Below are 26,385 nucleotides of genomic sequence, written 5' to 3'. Positions count from 1 at the left end.
CTTTGACCTACCAACTAGGCTATAAAGTAACCCAAGTTAGTGACACACACTCATTATTACTAAAATTAATTAACGGACTACTTGTTTGCAGCAGTGAATGTCAGTTTCTACTACAACTTAAGAATTGCAGAAATAAGGAAAGGCATTGTTCTCAATACAAAATATTTTAAAGCAGTATTTATTTTCAAACATTTAATCTTTAATTTCACACTTTTTGTGTTTCAGTTACATGATCACCTCATAAACTTAATAATGGGGATATACAACATTCTAACATGTAATTCGTAAAAGGCTATAATATGGGTAAACTGAATATGAAGATCAATAAATAAATAGCATAATAATAAATAGCAAGATGTACTCTTGCAGAACACGTTATTTCCATTGCTCTGTTTTTAAAACAGAAGTAATTTGTACTTATAATAACAGTAATTGTACTACTCTACTTATTTCACAATCTTGAAAGCATTCTGTTTCCTTTCCTACTAAATTTTATATATAATCAAAAATACAAGCTGAAACCTATACGCCCAACGACCAGAATGGATGAAACTGCAAAATATTTAACCTCAAAACTAAGTTTCAAACTTTTCGTGTTTCAGTGTGAACTATATCATTACGATTGTAAGCAAAGTCGACGACAGGCATGCAATAAAGGCATAATAAATTAAGCTTTTATTTTTTACCCAGTAAATCTTGACTGTAATAAGAAGTTATCTTGAACAAATGAATTATTATAATGAATCGTTTATTTATTAATTGTTAATTATTAACGTTATGCTCTCTTTAATTACTTTAATAGCTTCATCTGCATCAGTAGATCTGTGAAACACATAACGTAAACCACTCGGGTGATAGCGTCAGACATGATGACACTTAATACATGATAGAAGCTGTTTAATTACTTAGGTAATGTGTACGTGACAATGAACAAACACTATATTTCGCATCGCTTGCAAATGTTCCTTCCGTAAGGCCAAAAGAACGAAAAATTAAATAATTTTCCTATCATTTATTCCAATATGGATTTCGTCTACATGAAACGAAGAAACAAAGAAGAGAATTTATTATGACTTTTTTTTTTATATACAAGTGATACGATGTACCCTGTTTCGTTCTCAGATGATTCACAAGCGACTGGAACACTGTCTATTCTGTGTATTATTTCAGGTTAAATAAACCCGCTTACTCGAGCCATTGTTTCGTTGGATAGATAGTATATTCGATATTATACTATGGTACACAATGCAAATGTAGTAATAATAAGAATAATGTTCGAAATTAAAAGTTCTCTCATGTCGAAGTGACATAGAGTATGCGTAATATATCAAATATTGCAATGAAAAATTAGAACACAAGTATATGTATTTAAGATATATTTAAGATCTACGATTTTAAAAATGCACTAAAATGCATAAAATTCATGTTCCATTATATTATAAAAAGTTAAGATGATAAATAAAAATAATAAGAATACACAAGGTAGGTTGACTTATTCTTTTATTATACCAAATTATATTGTTAATCTACGAGGGCTGTTCGGAAAGTAACAGACGTTTTGAAATTAAAAAAAGTAACAGAATGAACAAACCAAATTGTATTACATACATTTGAAAGGTACATTCTAAAGCTATTTTTCCACATAATCGCCATGCAAATTAAGGCACTTATCATATCGTGGCACAAGTTTCTCAATCTGCTGCGATTTCAACTACTGGCTTACATCGGCATGCAGTTCGGCGTCAGTATCAAAGTGTTGGGTAGCGAGCCATGTCTTCATCGCTGGGAAGAGGTGGTAATTGCTCGGCGCCAAATCCAGGCTGTATGGTGGGTAATCGAACATCTCCCATTCAAAACCATCCAAGAGCTCTCGGGTACCTGAGAGCTATGCTTAGTCGTGTTGGACGTGCCTTCACTCATTATTCCATATCCGTAAAGTTCATAGTGTTCGCGATGTATTTCAATTGGCTTGTGCTTTTTTGCCAATAAAGACCTAATCCCAGAACGCACCTCAAAAGAGACGACATTTTCTATTGCAGCGCACATTGTAACACGTTACAGAAAGCACAGTAAGAGCGTTACAGTCCTCAGACTATAACAGCTGGATGTGTACGAAGTGTGACCACGTTCTGACACCAAGATGGCGATTCTAACCCCGCCCACTGCTCCGACAAGACAAAACGTCTGGGATTCCTGGACAACCCTCGTATATGCTAACAGTGAACAGTACGGATTCCCTTATGAAAGCATTCAATTAAATTAATTCTTTTCAGGCTACTTACAGTTTTATTATTAATAATATTATGGAATGTGAAATAATTACGAAATTTCTGAGAAAGACGAAAAAAAGTAGCTCTACTACGTGGGTAACTCAAGGTCCTGAGGTTATGGATTGTTCCGTCTCTCTGAGCCTAGTCCTTATTCCTGGCATGGCTCTTGGCTTGGTGCCACGTCGTCAGTGCTCTCAGTGATATAAATTCAAACAAAGAACATAACATTACAGGTAAGGCTTTATGAGCCAAAGTTTTATTAATTCTACATTACTTTCTCACGAAAAAAAAAAAAAAAAGAAAGAAAGAAAGAAAGAAAGAAAGAAACGTAGTAACAGTCACTTAGATATTTGATTCGTATTACAAATTTGTATATGCTGTAATAATATTTTAATAAAAGAAACTTGAAACTTCTGTTTCTGTGAATAAAATAACTTATTTTTCCATTATACAGTAACAAAGGTATTTATTACAACTATTAAGTTTATAAAGTACAAAATCACATAATAATTACCGAAACTAATATTCACCTATGCAATAATGAATAGATCTACGATGGGAAGTACGTGTTAATACCCTGGACAAAACCTTTCATCGTCGCGATTAACACTGAAGAGCAATCTACAGAAAGCTTAATTTTGCCTACCTGTTGTATGAGTACAAAACTATGTCACTACTCGCAGTCGGAACATGAGTTTAAAGCTCTTCACAGAGCTGCAGCACTAGTTCTATAAAAATATATGTATTATTTTTCCACTTTTTTTTTGTTAACCCAGTAGTTTTGTTAACTATCAGTACAGTACTAACGATTTCTAATAAAATGGGTGGGCGTAAAAAAACATTCGTAAACAAATATTTATTTTTAAATCGATCTACATGTTATGTAATTATGCGTGAACATATACACAATTTCGATATTTTCACTATCAATTTACTTAGTTTCATGATCTAGCTACGAAGACTATTCATCACACCCTAAAGAAATTTACATCGGACCACCAAGGAAACATATTCTTAAAAAAATCACAATCGGTCGAAGTTATGCGTGAGAGTACTAGAGTGAATTACTACATAGCCACACACACACACACACACACACACACACACAAAAAAAAAGTTGTGTGCAGCGATCCCTAGGGTGTGGATTCGATGTATTTTGTTAGGCCGAATCCAAATTTCGAAACTCAAGGACGACTGACTGTGTCAATTTTTTTTATGGGCGAAAAACTTGAGCGAGTTTGGATATGGGGGACACGTTTCTCGCCGGTAAAACAAAATTGACACGGTCAATCGTCCTGGGATTTCGAAATTTGGATTCTGTGTAATAAAGTATATCAAATCCATACCCTAGGGACCGCTGCACAGATTTGTTTTTAATAATGGCTGTCTTGCGTGTATCCTCCCTATCCAATATCGCTGATTTTTATTATTTTTATTATTGTTATTATTATTATATGGGCGAAAAACAAGTGACAAAATCATGTCCTGGGGTTTCGAAATTTCGATTCTGTGTATCAAAATACATCGAATCCACACCCTGGAGTCCGCTGCACAGAACCTTTAATTTTTTCGTATGGCTGTTGTACGTGTATATTCCCTATCCAAAATCGCTGAAGTTTTTCACTCAAAAAAGACGATCAATCGTTCTAGGATTTCGAAATTTGGATTCGGCGTCTAAGAAAATACACCGAATCCATACCCTGGAGTCCAGTGCACAGAACTTTTATTTTTTTTTTTATTTTATATTTATTTTATTTATTTTATTTTATTTATTTTTTTTATTTTTTATTTTTTGCTGTGTGGCTGTGTTATCTTGATAAACGTCCTTTTAACTTTTCAATTATTTTATAAAATTTTGTGACATGCAAATATTGACAGCCGAACACTGTTTCACATACTCTGCAATATCACTTGATTACCACTATTGCTAACCCAACATAAGGCTGTATTTCTTGTAAATGGCAATACATCAGGTTATTCATATTTCAAATCTTATGTTAAACGAAAACTTTAACAGTGAATAATACAGTAAAACAGTAGAACAGTACAGTAAAACAGTATTATTCACTATTACAAACTACGGACGCTATAGTATCATAAACGAGCCCTAACAACACCAGTAACACAAGTGAAAGGGATGTGTCAGTCATTGCACATCGGAAGTACTTTAGAGTCGTATACTATGACAACGATATGACGTATTTATAGCAAGTAAGAAGAAAGGTACACAGGATTGAAAATTTGATTTTCTTCAAAAGGTTTTATTTCGAGAAACTGCTAAGATAAATCACATTTAATCGCATAGATGGTTTACGATAAACGTAAAGATCATAATACTGTTCACAGCATTTAATATCTTGACCTGTTCCTCAAGACATGAAAAATTAGGGTAGAGATTGCTAGACTACTTAAAATGACGCAGTTGTGGGAAATTACTTGAAACATTGATTGTATAGCATCTCTTTATATCACGAAATGAATATACGAGATGGAACCTCTGAATATTCCTCGTCACGGATTGAACTCGCCATTAGATGTACATGAAAATGTAAACGTTAGCTACTTAATCACGAATAGGCAAGCTCTAAAAATCATGTCAAGGATAAGCTACAATTATATTCTTCGCAAACGTGAACTTTACACTAGAAGTAGCTGTTGTTCGTAAAACTTGTTGTTGGGTGATTTTAGCGTCCCTTTCAACCCCCAGGATATATGAGACGTGCTCCTACAGCTTAACGTGGTATCTGAACGATATGAGCTTTGCAAAATTTGTAAAGCGTTCCTTGGAAGGAGGGAGAAGGTAATGAAGGAATACTTTAAAACTAGGGTTTTAAAACTTCGACACAGTCCGCATTTGCTGACTACAGAGAACACAAATGTCTTAAGTAGAAAACAGCTCTCGGAAGTACTATTGTTACGAAAATAATTTCTCTTAACCGATGAATTTGTACGTACTGTCTTCTTGGTAGTCCTATGTACACATACTGAATCATGAATTACTACTATATTATTGCTTTCAGTATGTATAGTTTACCTTTCACTTCTTCCAGAGGAGACTCCAGTATCACTTGAGCCGGCATCTGCTATAATAACACTTGGCACAGTAGTCTCAGGTTCTTCCCTTTGGTCATTTGCAACTGGATCTTCTACTGTCACAGGATCATCAATTACGTATGTCTCTGGTTCGGACTGCGGCTCTCCTTTTACTGCTACTCGAAGGAGACCCTGAAAAGTAAATGTGTATATGGCTATAAATACACGTAGATCGAAAATTAGACAATGTGTCCAAGCCTATTGCCTTTCCAATTTCATACGTAATATATTTAAAAAAAAAAAAAAAAAATCATGGGGATTACATTAGGATTGGAAATTCAAAACGTTTAGTGAGTAGCATTCCTATAAATCTTCTGAAACACAGAGAAGGAAGTCATTTCTGTAGTAGGGTTATCTCTGAAAGTTATTACAAAATTATGCACTCAATGGTATAAAACAGCTATCAGATGTTCGGAAACATGTCGCAGCACCAGAGCTCATCGAGGGTTTACAATCACTTCCACACGTCCGTCACATTCGTATTATATATAACACATATCCTGCCACTTCAACAAAAAGAAGAAAAAAAACTTCAGAAAGAAGGGCTAATGTGACAGTAACTTGACTATAGACTTACAGCTCTTCACGTGCTTTGTTCGAATTCTCTAAGCCATCCCCAAAAGTTTGTATTGCTTTTTATGTCTATATCTACAGAAAATACCAGGATTTACAGACAGCAATTTAAATTAATGAACCATATATAGCGCAATTTTCAACTTAATTCCTTACCAGAAGTAAAATATTTTGGCAGCTCAGTTCAGACAAATAAAATACTTATCGTTCCACGCAAATTCCGGCAAATAAAAACTATGATAAATGCACGTGAGTAATGATTTCATCAATAGAAAGAAGACATCCGACAAGGGTACCGAACTATTTGTCCACCATAAAGCAAAGTGGTCTGACACATTCTGTATACCAGAAATGAGCTTCCATCAGTGTGACACCATTCCCCTCATAATTCAGGAAAATTGTACTTATGAATATTTTTGTTTAAAAACTGAATACTGTTTACTAGAAAATACTAAAATAATAATAAAAAAATAAAAATAATACTTAGTCTTTGCACTATCCATAATACAAGACAGGTAATATTTATCAAAAAAACAACAAAATAATATATAAAACAATAATAAAATAAAGTTGCATTTTTTTTTATCTCCTCACATTACACAAGTGTACGAAAAGAGAATCTATATCAGGAGAACTTATGTTTTTCTTGAACTATAAACGTTTTTAGTTGTACGATATACAAAAATTAAAAATGTATGACTGGACCGTGATCCGAAACCGGCTCTATTAACTTCCTGTGCCGATGCATTTAAACGCCACGTTACCCAGTTTGCTCCCTGAACAGTTATATAATCCATCACCTTTGAGGTCGGTGATCAACCACTCTGACTACACGAACTGTAGAACTCCGGGTGGAAACTGTTGTTCGCACAAAAGCGGATGTGGTAAATTCATGTGGTCTCAGTGGCTGACTTCAAGAATAATGGAATGTATTGTTGTTCAGGGAACAGACTGACAGTGTATAGGGTTACTACATCGGCACGGTAAGGCAAAGACCTGGGACCATATCTCTGTCCAGTCGTGTATTTTTCACCCTTTTAATCAATGAAATGAAATGAAACCTTCTTAAGTTTTACGTTCCACGCATATGCCGGCTAGGCTAAAGGACACGCTGATGATGAGAAATGAGTGAAATGATGGAATGAAGAAAGTGGGAGGAAACGGGAGAATCCCAAGAAAACCCACTCGTACGGTATTTGTTTTATGTCATTGAGTTTACACCTATAGAGAAATTAATGTGATATAAAATTGGTTATTTCTTTTATTTAACACAAGCATATTTTAGAACAATTGAAGGGTAAGGGGAAAAAAGAAGGAATGTCACAAAACTGCATTTTCGAGAAAACGGCGTTTTAATATTGCAAACCGCGTAAGAAGAATAGGGTTAGTTAAATCTTTTGCCCATTTTATATGGACATTTCTACATCTACGCATGCATGACATATGCAGTCAAATAGAACCAAGAGTCACCAACAGATAGGGCAAAGCACCCGAAAAAGCACATACATGGACATTCCTTGTTTTTTCCCCTTACCCTTCAATTGGTAGCACATCTCTAATAAGATACACTTAAACGTGCACGTAAGATTAATAGAAGAAATATCTCGGTTGCCCAGAGTTTTAGTTTGAAAACGTTAAGAAAACGGAAAACACATTAAGATAACAATATTGGAGGTACAACGGTCAAACTATTCAAACTGGCTTATCCTAGCACATAATAATCCACTGATGGACTTTTTAATTTTTGCAGCTTCTAGTTTTAATCATGTTTAATCATATAGATAGTAGGAGTTACACAAATCTTTGAAAATAACCGAAAAAAAATCTTAAAAAAGAAAACATATGAAAAAAGAACAAAATAATTTTTGGTGAAGTAAAACAAAGAAATCGCAGCAATACTAAAAGCACTGAATGCACTTTCTAAGGTTGAGGGCTGAACTTTTTACACAAATTTGGGACGTCACACTTAAACATTGGTTATTACCCAATGATATTATTTTTCATTTTACCCCCACCAAATATATTATGCTGTTCATTGTAGTGCATTTTACAAAACTGATTTAAAACCTTTATATTACAGTTATTACTTTTTACTGTAAGATGTTTTCACATTCAACCAATTCTTAAGTCTTATCTAGTTTCACAGTCTGAAACAAAAGAACTAAAGCACGAAGATGTTATACTGTACATAACACTACACAGCACTTTTGGTTGCATAACACAGCAGTGACGTACGCAAGGTGGGACTGACACGATATGAATTTGGGATTAAGAACCCGCCTTGAAGGAATTTTGCATACGCTACTGGTCATTAGAGAACAATTAAAAATTTCATTCATTTTAGAGCAAAACGATAACTTCTAGTGAAAATTTTGTGAAAATATCGTTTTCGTCATTAGGTTCACGTAACCGTACAATAGTTCAGAGCTCTAGTCAATCTGCAAGATTTGATTCTAACAAGAAGAGTAAGTTAATAAGCATTGTAATAGTACGTTAGAACTACGCTAACAGTACTTACACACCTTTAATATTATGGAAGATATGAGATATCTAAGTAAATTGGAAAGGAAAAAAATATATAGGGAGAAAAGTACAACATAACGTTAAAGCTCAATGCTCTTATTTTACACATTATATAAATAACTCAGGAAATATTCAACATGTATATAAAACGAAATCGGCCAAAATACTAATCAAATTAACTGCACTTGTGTAAATTTCGATAATGTCACAACGCCTTCATCAGTATCTGATGAAGGCTACGTTATAATGCCGAAAATGTTACACATGTGTTATTACGGTAATACATTTAGTGCTTTCGTTAATTCTCATCTTACAGCTTATTAACTACTTTGTTATGTATTAACTATATGTATGATATTTTAGTACCTGTGTTGTAGGAACCTGATTTGTCATCCGACATTCTGACACGTAAGTCAGCAGTATCTTTTGCGTTCTCAAACATGTTTCCCAAAATTCATGCAGCACGTCCAGCTTAAAGACACAACGTGCACATATTACTTTTGGAAGAAAATCTGTCTTGGAAACCTGCAAGTAAAAAGCAATTATTCTGTACAACAGTATTGAAAGTTTACATACGCACATTTATTACAAATTTCGTCTAGTAATTACGGTATACTTTCCTTCATTACTTTATCATTCCCTATAGTAGTCAATATAAAGTTATTTTTAAGAAACTTCGATAATCCAAACAAAAATAGGAAAATTCACGATCTGAGGAAGCTGGCCAGTAAGAGCATCAATGGCAGCCTTCTGTCTTTGCAATGGTAAACTTGCGGATCCCTTAAATCATTGAGTTATTTGTATTAACTTAATTAAACTCCACTTACCAGGGTGGGAAAAAAATCATGATTTTTTTTTTTAAATATTTTTGTTAATTTTTTTGATTTAATTCGATTTTTTAGATTTCAATCAAATCTTTCTCCTCGTAAATTGCAAGTCGCAAACTCAAGAAAAAGCATTAGGAATTAGTATTAAATGCTAATTATGTCATTTAAGTGAAAGTATTAGGGTTAAATTTTGAATTAATCCCCAATTGTCAACCTATATCGATTCCAAACAATGTTTTTTAACCCTTTTAAATTATGGCTCTTTTTAAATGTAAATTACAAACTTTCAGTCAAGCAGCTACATCATCCCTATTTATCCTAGGATCATGGTTCATACCTCACTCTCTTCAGAATAGAACAGCCTTTGAAACGGTAACATTCACATTTCCCTATCGTGTCCTTGAAGCGGGAAATTTTGAGACAAAATGGAATTTTTCTGACTTTTTTCAAACTTTGATCCCCTCTGGACTCCCTTATGTTAATGCATATATCTCAAAATCAACTGGGAAATACTAAGGGGTGTAGTAAATGTGTATTTAAAATTTCAAGCTATCTTGAATAGTAACAGCGGGGAAAATATTTAACAATGAGCTAAGAACATCCCCACAATGTCCCATGTAATATAAAAATTTCCTCAGACATCCCTATTTATCCTAGGGTCGTGATTTGTACACTATTCTCTTCAGAATAAAAGAGATTTTCAATCGTACCATTCAAATGTCTCCAACGTGTATCTGGGGCGGAAAAATCACGAAAAAAGGGATTTTCTGTTAAAAATATCCTTTTTTACTTTTTACCCCTCTGGACCAACCCCCTGTTTTAAGGTAGAGATCTCAAACACTGAAAAATACTAAGGGGTGCATTGAATAAATGTGCAAAATTTCAATCTTCTAGGTGCAAAAATAAGCCCGCGAAAAATAATATCCCCCAAATATCCCAGATTCCCGTATAAAACAGGATCTCAGGTAACAGTTTCCTGAAACATCCCTATTTATCCTAGGATCATGGTTCGTACATCACTCTCTTCAGAATAGAACAACCTTTCAAACGGTACCATTCATATGTCTCCATCTGAATCGCGAAAAAAGCTATTTTGTTCCCCTCTGGACTCTCCTGTTTCCACGCAGAAATCTGGAAACATCTGGAAAATACTAAGGGGTGCACTGAACGAGTGTGCAAAATTTCAGTCTTTTGAATGCAAAATGTAAGCCTGCCAAAATAATAATAATAATAATAATAATAATAATAGGCATAACAAAAATATCTTTTTAAATTTATGACGTCATCACACACTATGTCGACGCAGAAAGGCATGAAAGCATATATAACATGTTCTATAATGTCTCCAGTCTTGAAAGAAAAAAAAGTAAAAAAGTTTATTGGTATTTTTTTAATTGAATAATGAAGATTCGATTTTTAATAGAATAAAAATAGGTAATATAATTTAAAAGGTTAAGCATTACGGAAAAAGTACAGCAAGGTTTATCAAAATGACACTTTTTTTCACAGAAGTTACTGATATTGGTAGGGGCATATTTTTAACAAATTGCAACAAGCTTGAGGCACGAAATACATAAATTTCGTCTAAAGTTATAAATCTTAAATATATATATATCGGAGAAGGAATAGGACCTCTCTAAATACGCCCTATTATCTGGGAACAAACAAGCAGACGCGCACACGAAAGAATTTTCTTCTTAAATGTCGATGGTGATTTCTCCGTTGGAATAGTTAACGATTTAAAAACCCAAACACATTGTTACGAAGAAAAGAAAGCAGCATTGCTCTGTTACCCATTCAAAACGGGATTTTCCCTAATCATCCAATGCATGACACTTGTTTTCATACTATGCTGTACATACTGTATATTTGAGTCTCCCATAACCGAAATAACAGAACAGAAACGAGATTTTACTTATTTTCACTTTCAATTATTTTATTTCGGAATTTGATTTAAATCAGACTGATTTAAATCAATCCACCCTGCCACTTACTGTGTCCTGTTATAAATCTCCTTGACAGTTCCCGCAGACAACTGCAATCATAGGTAGATAGGAGCAATTAATTTAAAAAAAAATATCTCACATCATAAAATGAAATGTCATCCTATACTTATGTATACATATAACTGAAGGAGAATGAGGTAACAAGGCTTAAACTACAAATACAATTCAAAAATAATGACAATCTAATTTTTTGTCAAAACTAGATTTTGGTGTATATTGCTCATAACAATGGCTTCCAATCTCGATAAATTGTACTGAATCGCGACGCACTTCTTAGTTTCTCGTTAATAATAACGTAAATTATAATACTGTAAGCCTCTAAGCTTCTATAACTAGTTGTTTGGACATTTGCTATGAATGCAGCCATTCCAAACTACTTTGAAAAAACTGTTTCAATGTTTTTCATTAAAAAAAACAGTGCAAGTCCCGAAAACAAATCCAATGTTGAAAAAATCTAAACAATGTATATATATACTTCCCTTATATGAATTAGTTCATGAAAAAAGAGCTTCCGTCACCAAAATGGCGAAATTGAGTTAACTTTTTTTTTTTTTTTTTCCTCTACAGAGTACACCTATGTTTCTATGCATAAAGGACTTCAGTTTCATTGGTCTAACATTTTATAAACATATGTAGAGTTTGCTTATTCTACGGAGAATGGGCTTCAGTAAGTGACTGAAAACCTTTCTGCATGGAGAATATTTGTTTTATATTAGTGGCAATAACATTCGTTTAATGTAATTTTTATCTACACGGAAAACCCGCCCGGACGCAAATTGCAGGGTCCGAAAAGAGGACGTGTTCTGGAAAACCAAGACGTATGGAGCCCTAACATTTATAATGTTCTTAGATTCCTAGCTTAACTGTATCTCAACTAACTTACCTAACCTAAAATTAACTGCAGTTGTCTTGTTATAAAGAAAACTTTGGTAAAATGTTTGCAAATCAAACCATTGACAGCATAGTGACACACTCATTCAAAATGTGCAAAGATGAATAACAAAAACCAACTTGCCACCACCTGAGCTTATGCCGCCGGTAAAGTTCCCATCAAGTGTGCCCAAAATCAATGTCATCAGGAAACTTTTCCCCGAAGTTCCCGATGAGCACATACACTTCTATGAATTGATCATGAATTGGCCTACAGTTGAACAGACTGAACCAGAAGTTTAAGACGATTGATAGTGTTTAACTTGAGAACAAACCTTAACACAATATTCAATACACTGTGTTTAGTAAATTCATGTAGTCAATAAAAGTATCTTTGTTTCCATTTGGAGTCACGTTATTTGTATCTACTGTAGATTTTTAACTGGGCAAAATACGTCTTAACACGTTCGCTGCGTTACGAGTCACCGGTAGCTCGTGCGATACTTCATTTCTATGCGGTGCCGTTTTATGCATTGTATTAACCTCCGAGCGTTTCTGGTATTTTCGTTTGTACAGATTTTTAACATTACTAGCATCCATGTGCTACACGAGTCACCGGTGACACGTCCTGCTTTGGCGTAATTTAGCCTCAGATTCTGTCAACAGATGGCTGAAGTCTGCATCTAAGATACCTTGTCGTCATCTGTGGAGAGAAGCTCAAAGTAAGATCTGTACACGAGCCACTGCTGACTCACTCGTAACGCACCGACGGACAAACCTTCAACAAGACACACGGAAACTCATATAGCTCTGAGATAAAAACTCAGTTTTATACTACCGCGACGAACGTGTTAACACAGTTTCGTGTTAAAAAAAGAGAAACAAAATAAAAATAATAAAATTACATGCATACAAGGCTTCGTCTATAATTTACGTGCAAGAAGGGTTTCAGTTCACAGCGGAAAACAATTTTCTTACTATGGCGATGAGGAAAAAAAAAAGTTTTCCTATACAGCATTCGATTAATGTAATTTTTATCTACGTGGGAAATAATGGTTCATCTTGAATGTATAGTGTCAAAACTCCATTTTTTCCCCTCAAAACCAACTCTGTTTGCCTGAAGCAGTTTTTACATAATCTGCTTCATATATATTTGGTCTAGGAATTAATTCGTGCGGGTGGACAAGAGATGGCGCAACGAACGGAGCGTCCCACAGTTCCGTGTATCCACACATGTGTTGCAAACCCCTGTCATCGCGTATCGTTCGTAGTATAGGGCAGTGGATTAAAGCGTCAACAACACCAGTTTGTAGTTAAGTGAACATGGCGCAATTTGTGCCTGATAAAGTGTTTTTGCGGGGTGTCCTGCTGCATTACTTTAACATGCAGAAAAGTGCGACTGAAAGTCATCGTATTTTGGTGGAAGTGTATGGTGACCATGCTCTAGCTGAGCGAACGTGTCAGAAGTGGTTTGCACGGTTTAGAAGTGGTGATTTCGGCTTGGCAGACCAAGAGCGAGCTGGACAGCCAAAAAAATTTCAAGACGAAGAATTGACAGCATTGCTCGAGCAGGATTCGTGTCAAACGCAGGAACAACTTGCAGCAGCATTAGGCGTTGATCAAACAACAGTCTCCAAACGCTTGAAAGCCATGGGAATGATTCAAAAGATGTCACATTGGGTTCCACATGAATTGAAAGACAGAGACGTTGAAAGACGAAAAACCATTTGCGAATTGCTGCTCCAACGACAGAGCAGAAAGGGGTTTCTGCATCGAATTATTACGGGTGATGAGAAGTGGATCCATTACGAGAACCCTAAACGAAAAAAGGCCTGGGTGAAACCAGGTGAACCAGGTGCATCACAACCAAAACGAGATATTCACTGTGCAAAGGTTATGCTGTGCATATGGTGGGATATGAAAGGTGTGGTGTACTATGAGCTGCTGCAACCGGGTGAAACTATGAATGGAGAACGTTATCGACGACAATTAATGCGTTTGAAGCAAGCTCTGGCCAGAACACGACCAGAATGGGAGAACAGACATGATAAACTTATTATTCAACATGATAACGCTCGCCCACATGTCGCAAAACCGGTCAAAACCTATTTAGAAAATGTCGGATGGGAAGTTTTACCCCACCCGCCGTATTCACCAGACGTTGCTCCTTCGGACTACTACTTGTTCGATTGCATGAACAACGATTTGATTGGACAGCGGTTTTACTTCTTCAGAAGATATCGAAACATGGGTCTCTGACTGGATCGCTTCCAAGGATGAGGACTTCTTTCGCCACGGAATCCGTACATTGCCTGACAGATGGGCGAAAGTGGTGGCTAGCGATGGACAATATTTTTCTTAAGGTATTTATGTATTTTGTGTTTGTACTACAGCTTCAATGTGTGCGTACCAACCGCACGAATTAATTCCTAGACCAAATATATTTTATCAACTTTTTATTTTTTTGTGAATTTCAAGCAGAACATAATGCACATTTCAAAATAGCCATATTATTGAAATTAAAATATCACATATAAGAGAAAGATTGAAACTTTTGAGCGCTGCATGAATTTTTTCTACATTTATTTTTAGATTTCGATTTTTGATATTTTTTTCTACATTTATTTTTAGATTTCGATTTTTGATATTTTAAGATATTGCAAAAACGGCTTCTGTTTTAGAAAGACATGTATGCAAGAGAACAACACTCGTGTGTGAGTCATGAGTTTTAAATTCTAAACTTTCGCCACACACGTTTGGAACCACTGCCCTATAATAAGTAAATATTTATAGTCTTAACATATTAGTAGTCAATGTACTTTTCAGTCATTATTAATGTTCTCAAATTCTGTTTTTAGGCAACAAATGTGAGTGTACTACACAGCTGTATTACATTTTGCGAATCTCAAGGAAGAATGATCCCAGCTTAAGTTCTTTCAAGAAGTCGTACTCCACTCCTTTAAGAGTTTTTGAAGAATAAGAATACTGGCATACAAAAGCGCAAGATATTACTTCGTTTTGTGATGTGGAAATGATTTTCTAGTAAAAGACTCCAACTTAGCGATATGTCACGAGAATCTACCGAACCTGTCTAGAAAAATGACAGCAAGACGCAGTAAGTGATAATCTTAACAGAAACTGATATTTAACTCTTATGCAGGTGTGTTGGGGTATAACGAACAGCACTGTTAATCTTTACAACGTGACAACACTGTTTGTGTAGGATTTCAACTACTCTCGAGGTATTTGTCCATTGTTCTTTGACAACTGAGCTTTTGCAATCGAATGAGTGTGATGTGCGTTTGAGTAGAAAATATTCTTTGATTACTTTAAGTGGATACGAATTGGGAATATAATGTCATTAACGAAAATGAAATTGATTAAGAAGTTAGAAGAAATCCAGTGTAGCTGCTAATCTTGGGTTTATCAATATTGTTAAAATTATACTTAAACCTCTGTGGTGCTCAATAAAGGATATCCGAAACATTGATTTTTTTTCAGCTTCTTGGGACATAATTGAGTGAGTATTATTTTTATAATATTAACGTTTCACATAGGTTTAAGTTTATGACAAGATCTTCACAAAGTCCCTCTTAGAAGCAGGATTCTGAAAAAAAGAACTTTTTTTAACCGAGGCCACTGGGTTTAAAATGGTAAAACTAGGGGTTTTATTAGATAAAACTGAGTTTATTTGGACAAAATTAGATTTTATTAAATTTTGTACGTATATTTGAAGCCGTATTCCTACTTAAAACATTACCTAAGCATTCATGTTCTACTTTGCACTACGAAATTCCCTTGTCGCAAAGAGGGAATCCGTGTTTCGTAGGAAACATTTTGCATCCTTGCCACTTCTTATAGCTCTATTTCTAGAAAGGAAGTAGTAGTCAACTCTGTAGAATAACAAAAAGGTAATTCTATGTCTATGTAATATTTTTAAATAGGAATAAACCCTCCTGTTACATTCAGGGTTGAAATCCCTGGGTCAGTCGTTCTAATTGAACATTTCTTTAGTTTCTCTTAAAACATGCCAGGTACATACTGGGATAATGTCTCAAGGTCAAGAGTCAAAAATGAAAAAAAGCTACTATTTTAAATTGATGTGTTTTAAAAAAGTAGTGATTTTTTTAAGAACTAAAATGTTGGATTTTTTAAAAAAATCTCATTTCCAGTTGTCAATTTCTTCTCTTACGATTGAAAAATCTTTGTAACATACGATAATCGAACTATACGTTATATACTCCACCAGCTATGCAAGAAAAATACCGAAGTTTCTCGGTCTCATTTTTAATACAACTCTTTGTTATGTGTAATTATCGAGGTGTAGTAGAGGTAGATCGTTAGTAATTTGGTTTTTAAGAGAAGCGTTTCTAATGTCTACAATTCACAGTAAGGCATTACCAAAAAAAAAAAAAAAAAAAAAAAAAAAAAAAAAAAAAAAAAGCACATGTATTTATTGCAAGAGAATCTTTTGTTTCCTTTTTAATGCAACACTTTTTCTGTTGTGTATGTGTTATTATCCAAATGGGTTGGAAAAATTGAAGTATATCTTTAGTAATTTGTTATTTTAAGTGAACTGACCTCAATTTGTAATTAGCAGCCATTTTATTATTTGTTTGTACAAATATGTCGTATGTACTCTAAAAAACAAAGGGAATATATTCTCATTGATTTTGCTCCAGATTATAGTTGGAACACTGTTACAACGACTTTGATCAATGCAAACTAAATTTATTATACAAGATTCCCAAGTTTTTCCGGAGATTACCTTTTGACAAATACATATTTTGCGCCAATTCTGAAATTCGGCGTGAACTGAGAAGCACAATTGAAAAAAAAAAAAAAAAGTATTTATGATCATATTGAGAAGCACAATTGAAAAAAAAAAGTATTTATGATCATATTAAGGTTATCATATCAATTTAAGTTTATTTTTGAACTGGAGAACATTTCAACAATCCTATTAGAAGTGAGCAAAATTTCTTAAAACTTCTGCATAACTCGTAGATTTCCTAAACGTATACTGATAACTTGACGTAAAATGAAATGGAATGAAATCTTAGTTTTACGTCCTACGGTTATGCCGGCTAGGTTAAAAGAGACGGTTATGATGAGAAATGAATGGAATAATGGGATGAATAAAGTAGGAGAAAACAGGAGAACCCCGAGAAATCTCACGCACATGGTGTTTGTCCATCACTGACACATTCTCATGACATGATCAATGCTAAATTTTTAATTTAACATCCCACGATTATTCAATTTAGGTTAAAGGAGACGGATAATTAGTGAAAGGCAATGGTTATGGAAGAATTGGTGGGTTGTAAATAAAGCAGGGTTGCTGAAATTTTCCGTAGCCTAACAATACTGTCTAGGAAAAAAAAAAAAAACTCCAAAAATATACTTAAAAACTTGGATTGAAATTATAACCTTAATATTATCATAACTGCTTTTCAGTACACGCCTAGTTTCAGAGTAGGCTTAAAATATGTATTTATCAAAAAGAGATCTCCAGAACAGGATAACATTAAAAATGAATGTTTGAGAATCATACATAACGAACTTAACAATTCGCGTTTGATCAAATTTGCTGTAACAATGTTTGACTAATCTGGAACAAAAAGCTATGAGACTACCTTCCCTTTGATTTTATAGTACATACGCGTGCATTAGTACAATAAAATAATAATAATAATAATAATAATAATAATAATAATAATAATAATAATAATAATAATAATAATAATAATAATAATAATAATAAAATGTCTTTTTTCCATGTCAGTTAATTACAAATCAGAACAATTCACTTAAAAGAAAATTTCTGAAGATATATTTCTCTTTTTTGAACACTACATTTGGATAATTACAGAATATAAACTAAAAAGAATTGCATTAAAACGGAAACAAAATCTCTTTCGATACATAATCACAAATGCATAAATCACTTTTTTTTTTAAGTAGGCTACCGTACCATGAATCAAGAACACTACAAACACTTTACACGAAAAAGGAATTGCTAACGATCTATTTCAGGGCTGTCCAAATGGCGGCCCGCGGGCCGCATGCGGCCCGCCAAACCATTTCCTGCGGCCCACAAAGCTTTCATGATTTACGATTGTTATAACTGATAATATTTTAATTTATATTCATTCATTCATTTAATGTTTCCACTCTTCTTTCGGAATAAGGCATCCATTTAGCGCTTCTATACAACAAAAAGGAGCAGGCATCCAAGACAACACTGGAGTCAGTAATGTAACCGTTGCTGAAAGGGGCGATTACTTCAATGAACGAATTTATATTTGATCTAGCTTTTTAAATCAGACCCTTTCTTCCTCGAACTTTGCCTAGAAGCCATAACGCGCAAGAAATACACCAGTTCTTGTGATAAACACAATTTAGCATACTTTCCAAGCTGCAATCGTCTGACATTAGATTTTGAAAAGGAAGCGTTTAATTTTTCTGAGTTCTGTAGAAACATCGAGAGTATCATGAATGGATTTAATGCGAGATTCTCAGATTTTGACAAATTAAAAAAAAACTGCATAGCATTATTTACTAATGCATTGACAATAAACATCGAAGAACAAGCTCCAAACTTACAGCTCGAACTTTGTGACTTTCAGTCTGACCCATTGTTTCAGACAAGAACAAAGAAAGGAGTAGATTTTTCAGACTACTTTCTAACAAACGTTTCCCTAGCTTTTGTGTGTTGTGTTGGAAAATAGTGTCACTATTTGGTAGTACTTATCTGTGCGAAAGTGCATTTTCCACCATGAAAATTGCAAAGAATCGCTCCAGAAGCTGCCTTGGAGATTCTTCTCTCTTACATCTGCGGGTTACATCTTTTACAAGAGGAATGGATGTAGATACCAAAGCCCTTGTAAACGCTGCTAGTCACCCTCATTAGTCACATTGAATAGGAATGTTAAATTTCAAATATATTTTTTATTTTTCTTTTGTAGTGTAATATATATATAATAATAATAATAATAATAATAATAATAATAATAATAATAATAATAATAATAATAATAATAATAATAATAATAATAATAATAATAATAATAATATTATTATTATTATTATTATTATTATTATTATTAGCTGCGGCCCTCCACCTTACTAGTAAAGACAGTTATGGCCCTCAGGCTTATTATAATTGGACACCACTGATCTATTTTATTTTCTTCATACTACACTGGGTACTTACACACACGAAAACAACAGAGTTGCATTATGAAGATGGTAAATTTTTGAATTCTGCTTGCATATCTGATGGAGTATGCGACGTATAGTACAATTATCATATGTTACAAAGGCCCGTCAATCGTAACACCTGTTTAAGAAAGCAGATTGACAACCGAAATGAGATTGAAAAAAAAAAAGTTTCCAACTTTTCAGTTCTTGCAAAAAGCTGCTTTTTTTTTTAAAAAAAATGTCAACTTAAAAATGCGCTTTTTTCATCTCTGGATCCTGACCTTGAGGTACTACCCCGTAATTTGCCTGGCTTGTTTTGAGAAAAAAATAAAAGAACCTTCAGTCAGAAAGGCTGGCCTAGGGATTTGAATCTTGGATGTAATAAGGGATTTTATTCCTATTCTACATTATATAGAATTTATCACCTCTTTGTTAGCCTACAAAATTGTCTACCTCTTCCTTTCTTGCAATAGGAATATAAGCGAGTGCTAATGGTGCAAAGTGTGTCCCACGAAACGCGGATAGGGTTCACGGATACCCTCTGTGTGACGAGAGTGTTTCATAGTTTTGGATGTTCAATAGAATATGAATGTTTAGTGGCATTTTAAGTAGAATACAACTTTAAAAGTACGCACAAAATTTAGTAAATCCCAATTTTGCCTAATAAAACCCATTTTTTTAAAAAGTTTTTTAAAGTCCTGGAATGTAAGAGGAAACGGAATAACTTCGACACAAAACCCACGATTTTATACACGACAACTCAAATGTACTGGGTCCCTTCGCAGCTGAAGTAAGCGCTTTACTGAGCCATCACGACTTCTCCAAATCATTAGTGATTAAGTAATAAAATTAGAAAGTACAATCTTAAAAAACAATTCATCTGTAGAAAATAAACAAGGAATATATTTCTACGAATTACGTGTATATCATTAATATATAACAAAACAAATTCTAAAGACTTAAATGAAACTAGACGTCTAGTGATTATGCTCTCCAAGCTAAGGGGAAGGATGATAAAGCAGATGTATGTTCATGGAAAGATAGATAAATGAGAAAGTAGGAACATACGAGAGATACATGAAAATGCAAGGATGTGGTCCATAGGTATACATAACCTAGTCTCAAACCACCACTTTTGCACTAGAGGTGAGCATACTATCACTGAGCTGTGAATATTGCCTTTCAGCAAAAGAGATCATGAGATTATTCAGGGAATTTAAAGAACAAGCAGAACTTGCAGCTGAAAATAGCAGGGATAAATTCGAAAGCTCTGTTACGGTAAACACTAGTCAACCATATTATTACGTTTTATATTCTTATGGAGAACCAAAAATAAGAAAATATTATTACTTTAGGAAAAAAAAATATGTATCATTTGTGAAAATTAGACGAAATCTTTTCGGAAGTGACGTTATCAAATTCACGCTTGCGAGTAAAACATTATTCGGACAAATCCTGAAATTTCACATAGCCTACTGTTAAACTTTAAAATGAAGTAGCTGAAAAGTTTCCAAACAGTTTTTATTACATAGACTAAAATTCAGAAATTTCTATTTTCATTACACGAAATTACGAAACCATTACGAAATCATTCGTAAAAATTTTCAAAAAACTGTGGTTTCCAAATATAGCTACATAAAAATGCTGTAAATTATATCACTTTATCTGAATAGCATTTTGGGTAAGTATGGAATTTACCCATATAATCTGGCTTTAATTATGGAGTTTAATATTTAATTTCAGTGCAGAAATTAAAGGAGGAAGACCTACAACTTACTGTAGAATGGGAACATATACTTTCAAGGAAAACTGCTAGGGTGTTCCACAGAAACAACGAAACTGCCGCCAATTTCACCTCACGGGAGTTGGTTTGCGCCCAAATTTCGCGTTTTGTTCCGTAATCGGGTTTCATAATTACAAATAATTAAGATATTATTCAGTTATTATTAAATCTATTTTACCTCTATCATTTTCAGATCAATTTCAGTTCTTTATCATCATAATTAAATTCATTATCAGGGTTACTCAAGTGGATGAAATCCCATGTTCAATTCCAATAGCAGTGTTGATTGTCATTTAAACGTATTATGGTAGTCGGTAGTTGGTTTTTCCAGCCTTGGGTGACTCTGATAATAAATTTCAGTTCTGTGTATCCGAAATTTAAGTTTCACGTCGCACGATTATGCCGGCTAGGCTAAAGGAGAAGGTGATGAGAAATAAATGAAATTGTGCAATGAAGAAAGTGAAAGGAAATGGGAGAATCCAGATAAAACCCACGCACACGGTGTTTGTCCACCACAAAGTTCACCTGGCGCGAGCTGGGATCGAACCACGGACCCCATGCACCAGAGGTGAACACTACCACAGACCTACTGCGGCCCGCTTCTTTGTACCCGAGTCCAGAAACAAACTCGTTCCTGTAACAAAGAACTGACGAAATTTTATCATAAAACTACAGTGTTTCTATTTTTCACAATTATTTTACATTATTTGTGATAATCAAATCCATTTTTAATGTAACTTGAAAAAATTGGAATTTAAGAGCGAATGAATATATATATAGTTCAAGGACCAAAAGTCTCATAATTTTAAAACCGTAATAATTTATAAAGCATATAGCCTATTAATTGAAAGTGCAGTTTTATCCGATTTTTGAAAAGTTATGTACAGAAATCGAAATATAATATAAAGCTTCAGATTTTTAAAGCATTTTCATTAAAAAAAAACCTGCTTTTTGTTTTTAAAAAAAGTAAAATAAGAGCGTGAGTACACTTTCTGTTCAATGCAGAATAAAATAGGTCCTATACTGTAACTTGTCATTCACGTAAAAAATAAAGGACTAGCTCTATGAAGTTAACAACAGGCTTTAGCTATGCAATTCGTAGTTTGTTGTTATTATCATTATCATCGGTTAAACAAATTAAGAGTGATACTTTTGCACCAACTATTCCCTACAGTATAGTTTTCGTTCACAACTATTTTATCGCATTGGACACAAGAAGTGAATAAGAAACACAAACAACGTTTTTAATTCTTAAGATACAAGAAATTCTTTGAACACTCATTATTCGAACAACTTAACAAATAACTGACATGACTAAAAGTAAAACTTACACTTCTGTAAAAGCTGACTTGCTGAAATTTGCTGACAGATACTCTATTTTTAATGGCAATATGTTCATTTTACATTAGATTTCTAGTTTAACGATCCAAGTTATATACTTTAGGCTACAGGAAATGAAATGAAATCCTTTAGTATTACATCCCACGATTATACCGGCTAGGCTGGAGACAATGATGATGAGAAATGAATGAAATGGTGGAATAAAGTGGAAGGAAACGGGAGAACCCCGAGAAAACCCATGCACATGGTGTTTGTCCTCCATAAGCTCGGTGCGAGCTGGGATCGAACCAAGGACCCCATACACCAGAGGCGAACGCTCTACCACTCAGCCAATTTTTAGGCTAAAGGAAACGAACGAATATTGGAAGTGAATGATTATGAAAGATGTGGAATTAGAATAGGAAGGAAACGGTAGAACGCAAAGAAATCCCATGAACACGATGATGCTGTCCACCACGAATTCACACGGTCTGGATCGAACCAAGGATTCCTCATATCAGAGGTAAGTGCTGTAGCACTAAGTTGCAGGGAATGTCTTGTGTTTATTTGAAATACGGAAGTTAAGGCGCAGTGTGTATACATATACCTATATCTATATATCTATATCTATCTATCTATCTATTTTGAATGCAATCCAGCAACTCGCCCCTTTCCAGTACAACTATTGATACTTTTCCAATTATTAATCTTCCTTCCCCTTTCTAGAAATTCTAGAAGATGAAGATAGACTGCGCAGTTTAGAGTAACTATAATCTAAACTTTGTCGAGCGTCGTGTGTTTGCGATCACCTAAATACTGAAATCTTTATACAAAAATCAAAATTATGCATTTGGAGTTTCCAGTGAAGATGTAGACTAATTTGAATCAGTATTATTACAATTAAACAAATATTTTTATTCAAAGAGATGATTCAAACCATTGTTGGTTATTTCACAACGGTTAAACATAAAACATATTCATGAATTACGATTCGAATCTCAGTTGTAGGTATGGTTACCGTAGATTTCACACTTCCATTCCATCCCCCCCCCCCCCCCAAAAAAAAAGCAAATTATATGGTTTGGAAGGAAGCATCCCTTTCGACTTTTATCAGTGAGACAGAGACTACAAGCATTCACAGGTTAACGCAGGACCTGAACCACATGAGCTCCCACTGCGAACTGAACCCTAATCCCCCTCACAGAAAGCGCATATACTAATCATATAGAAGCGACGGACCATTTTTTATTTTTATTGCTTGTAGTAAATAGCTAGAATACATCTTTTGCATTTATGTCAGTAAATTAATCGAATTTTAACGGAACTGAATGAATGAATTTTAAGCATTCACTCTATGGTCTCTCTTGACATATTTATCATTATCTACAACATATTTCAAAAATGAGTACTGAAAATATAAGAACGACTTTCCTACTTCTTTTAACAAACTTAACAAGTTAGTATTATATATGAATATCTGTTATGGTAGCATATTGACATTATGTTACAACTGCAAATAATATGAACTAAATGTTAACATATCAAAGCGTCATTTTCTATTTTGGGAGGGTACACAACAGTATGTCTCGAAACCTATAGTAAATTTCACTACACATATGAAAAGAGAAATAACATTTCAAAGGAATTACAGCTAGCATAAACAAAAGCATACCGGTAGTTCCAGACTATTTCGACCATTTTTTGGATGTCATTGTTTTTACGGGTTAGGTTAGATCAGGTAAGATTCATTATTAGCCTCGGCCTATGTTTAGCAGAAGGGGTCCAGGTCTTTTCTCTAAAAAATGTTACAGTTTTAGTAATTTCTGTTCACATTCGGTTAGTTTAGGGTAGGGTTGGTTAGTTTAAGTTAGGTTAGGCTAGTTTAGGTTACGTTAGGTTAGTATAGTTTATGTTATATTAGTGTAGGACTCCCACATAATTTTCCAAAAAATGATAGAATTTCGCTTATTTCTACTAATATTACGTTAGTTTAGGCTAGTTCAGGTTAGCTTACGTTAGTTTATGTTAGGCTAGATTAGATTTGGTTACGTTATGTTACGTCTAAGTAGTTGCATCACTCATTTCTCCTGTAAATTTTGCGTTTTATACGTGCTTCTGGACCCCTTGTACTAAACATACCCCTTAGCCTCCTCCGTTCGACGATTTTCAAGTGACTAAGTGGATTACCGTCTTAGGAACTTAACCAAAAGCTAAATTTGCAAATAAGATCTAAATACAAAATTTACTAAATTACGTAAAAACATAGACAAGAAAATTGAAAATGAAACTGTACACATCTTTATTGGATTTTTCCCGTCCTCAAGTCAACAGTGTACCTTTCGTCAAGATTACTCCCTTGTACTTAAATTTATTCCGTTCCCAAGTTATCATGATTACTCCCTTGCACTTAAATTTACGCCAATGTTTATTTGAGGGAGCCGAGCCTCTTTCGAATCGAAAAAATGTTGTAAGTTCGCTAAATAGTATTAAGTTAGGTTAGGTTTGGTATTTTCAATTAGCACTCACTTTCATCTAAACATAAACCTAAATTTATTCCGTCACAAGTCAACAGAGTAACTATCGACAAGATTACTTTCTGGTAATCTTAAATTTATTGCAACACTATACTAACACCCGTCACGCTAATTTAAAAATAGTGCAAAATTTCGCACATAAAAATTGACCGATATGTATTCTTTGATCAAAACGTTCTGTGTTTTGTTCATTTGTCAGAAATACCCTTATGTGCGAAACCAGAATTTAATTCAATAAGGATGGATTTATTTTCAAAACAGTGCAAGTGGGGAAAAAATGTAATTTTCCGTAACCAAATGCCTACTTACGTCTTTAACATATCTACTATGCTGGAACTGTTATCAATGAAATAATTATATTGAGTCAAATTTGCCCATTCTGTAGAACGAGTTCGCGGTACTTGCGTTGTAATTCAGGTATTGGTAAGAAAATAAAGCGTGTCCTGAACCAAATACTTCTCATGTTCCTGCTTGTATGATTTATCTTTCCGACATTGTATGTGTACATGCTGATACAGCAATGCATGTTGTTATAACTATCATCGGTTTCATGTAGAAATATACGCAAGTAACATTTAGTATTACTACATAAGGGTATTATCAATTAAATATGTTATTCATGCTACAATACCGATACGCTGAAACGTTGTCATGTACATATGCAATTTTTAACTGGTCGTGTGATCCTTTGTACGTAAAGGTCATAAATGCATAAAACAAGATATTTATCGTATAAATTATACAGTCCTCTCCCAAAGAGTAAATATATTATATAACAACCTTATAAATATTGTAATAATCTACACATATCGTCTGCTGGGTTGGCTTTTGGTATTTCAAACGATAATCTTCACATAAGCGTCATCGCGCCATACTTTCAAAAACATTGTAGAAGGAGAATACTTACTGTAATTGGAAGAATCTTCTGAATTTTTCCAGCAATTTTGAAATTATCATCTTCATCAAATATATTTATTGTTCGACTATCCTTCCACAAACAAAGTCGACAAATATCGCTGAAGGAAATATCATCCATTTTTCACAATTTCTCCAGCCTTCCTTCATCCACACTAACGAACGTTCTTCTACGAGATCCCTTGTGTTTTGAGTAGATCTGCGCACATGTTCAAGCGATATGGTTGATTCAATATATATAACGTTAGGATATACTGCAGATTTTAAATTTAGCAAACTATATTAAAGTTTAAACTAAAAATATGAATTTCAAAAAATATAATGTATTTCTATGAAATATATTTTATATAATTTGAATAAACAAGTACCGGATAAACAATTGATACCAAATTCCCAACATACCGTACAATCTCTTTCTACTTAATCTACAAATATATGAACATATAGCTACTTTTAGAATGAAACTAT

At 34.0% G+C, this 26,385-nt stretch overlaps 1 protein-coding gene across 1 annotated transcript in view; it reads right to left on the bottom strand.

The window, feature by feature from the left end:
* LOC145662953 (uncharacterized) overlaps nucleotides 1-26,182 on the bottom strand; it is a 32,388-nt gene extending 6,206 nt beyond the window's left edge. Inside the window, exons 1-3 of the mRNA XM_081729012.1 lie at nucleotides 25,910-26,182; nucleotides 8,826-8,984; nucleotides 5,305-5,495 (exon numbers count right to left, since the gene is read on the bottom strand). Of these exons, the coding sequence (XP_081585138.1) occupies nucleotides 5,305-5,495; nucleotides 8,826-8,984; nucleotides 25,910-26,038 (479 nt within the window). The 5' untranslated portion in view covers nucleotides 26,039-26,182. The remainder of the gene's footprint in view (nucleotides 1-5,304; nucleotides 5,496-8,825; nucleotides 8,985-25,909) is intronic.
* Between the last annotated feature and the right edge of the window lie 203 nt (nucleotides 26,183-26,385).

This window comes from Thermobia domestica, chromosome 10, assembly GCF_964235325.1.
Source record: "Thermobia domestica chromosome 10, izTheDome1.hap1.1, whole genome shotgun sequence".
In the NCBI taxonomy this organism is placed as follows: domain Eukaryota; kingdom Metazoa; phylum Arthropoda; class Insecta; order Zygentoma; family Lepismatidae; genus Thermobia; species Thermobia domestica.
Note: the sequence above shows the minus strand (reverse complement) of the source record. Positions and strands in the feature narration are given on the sequence as shown.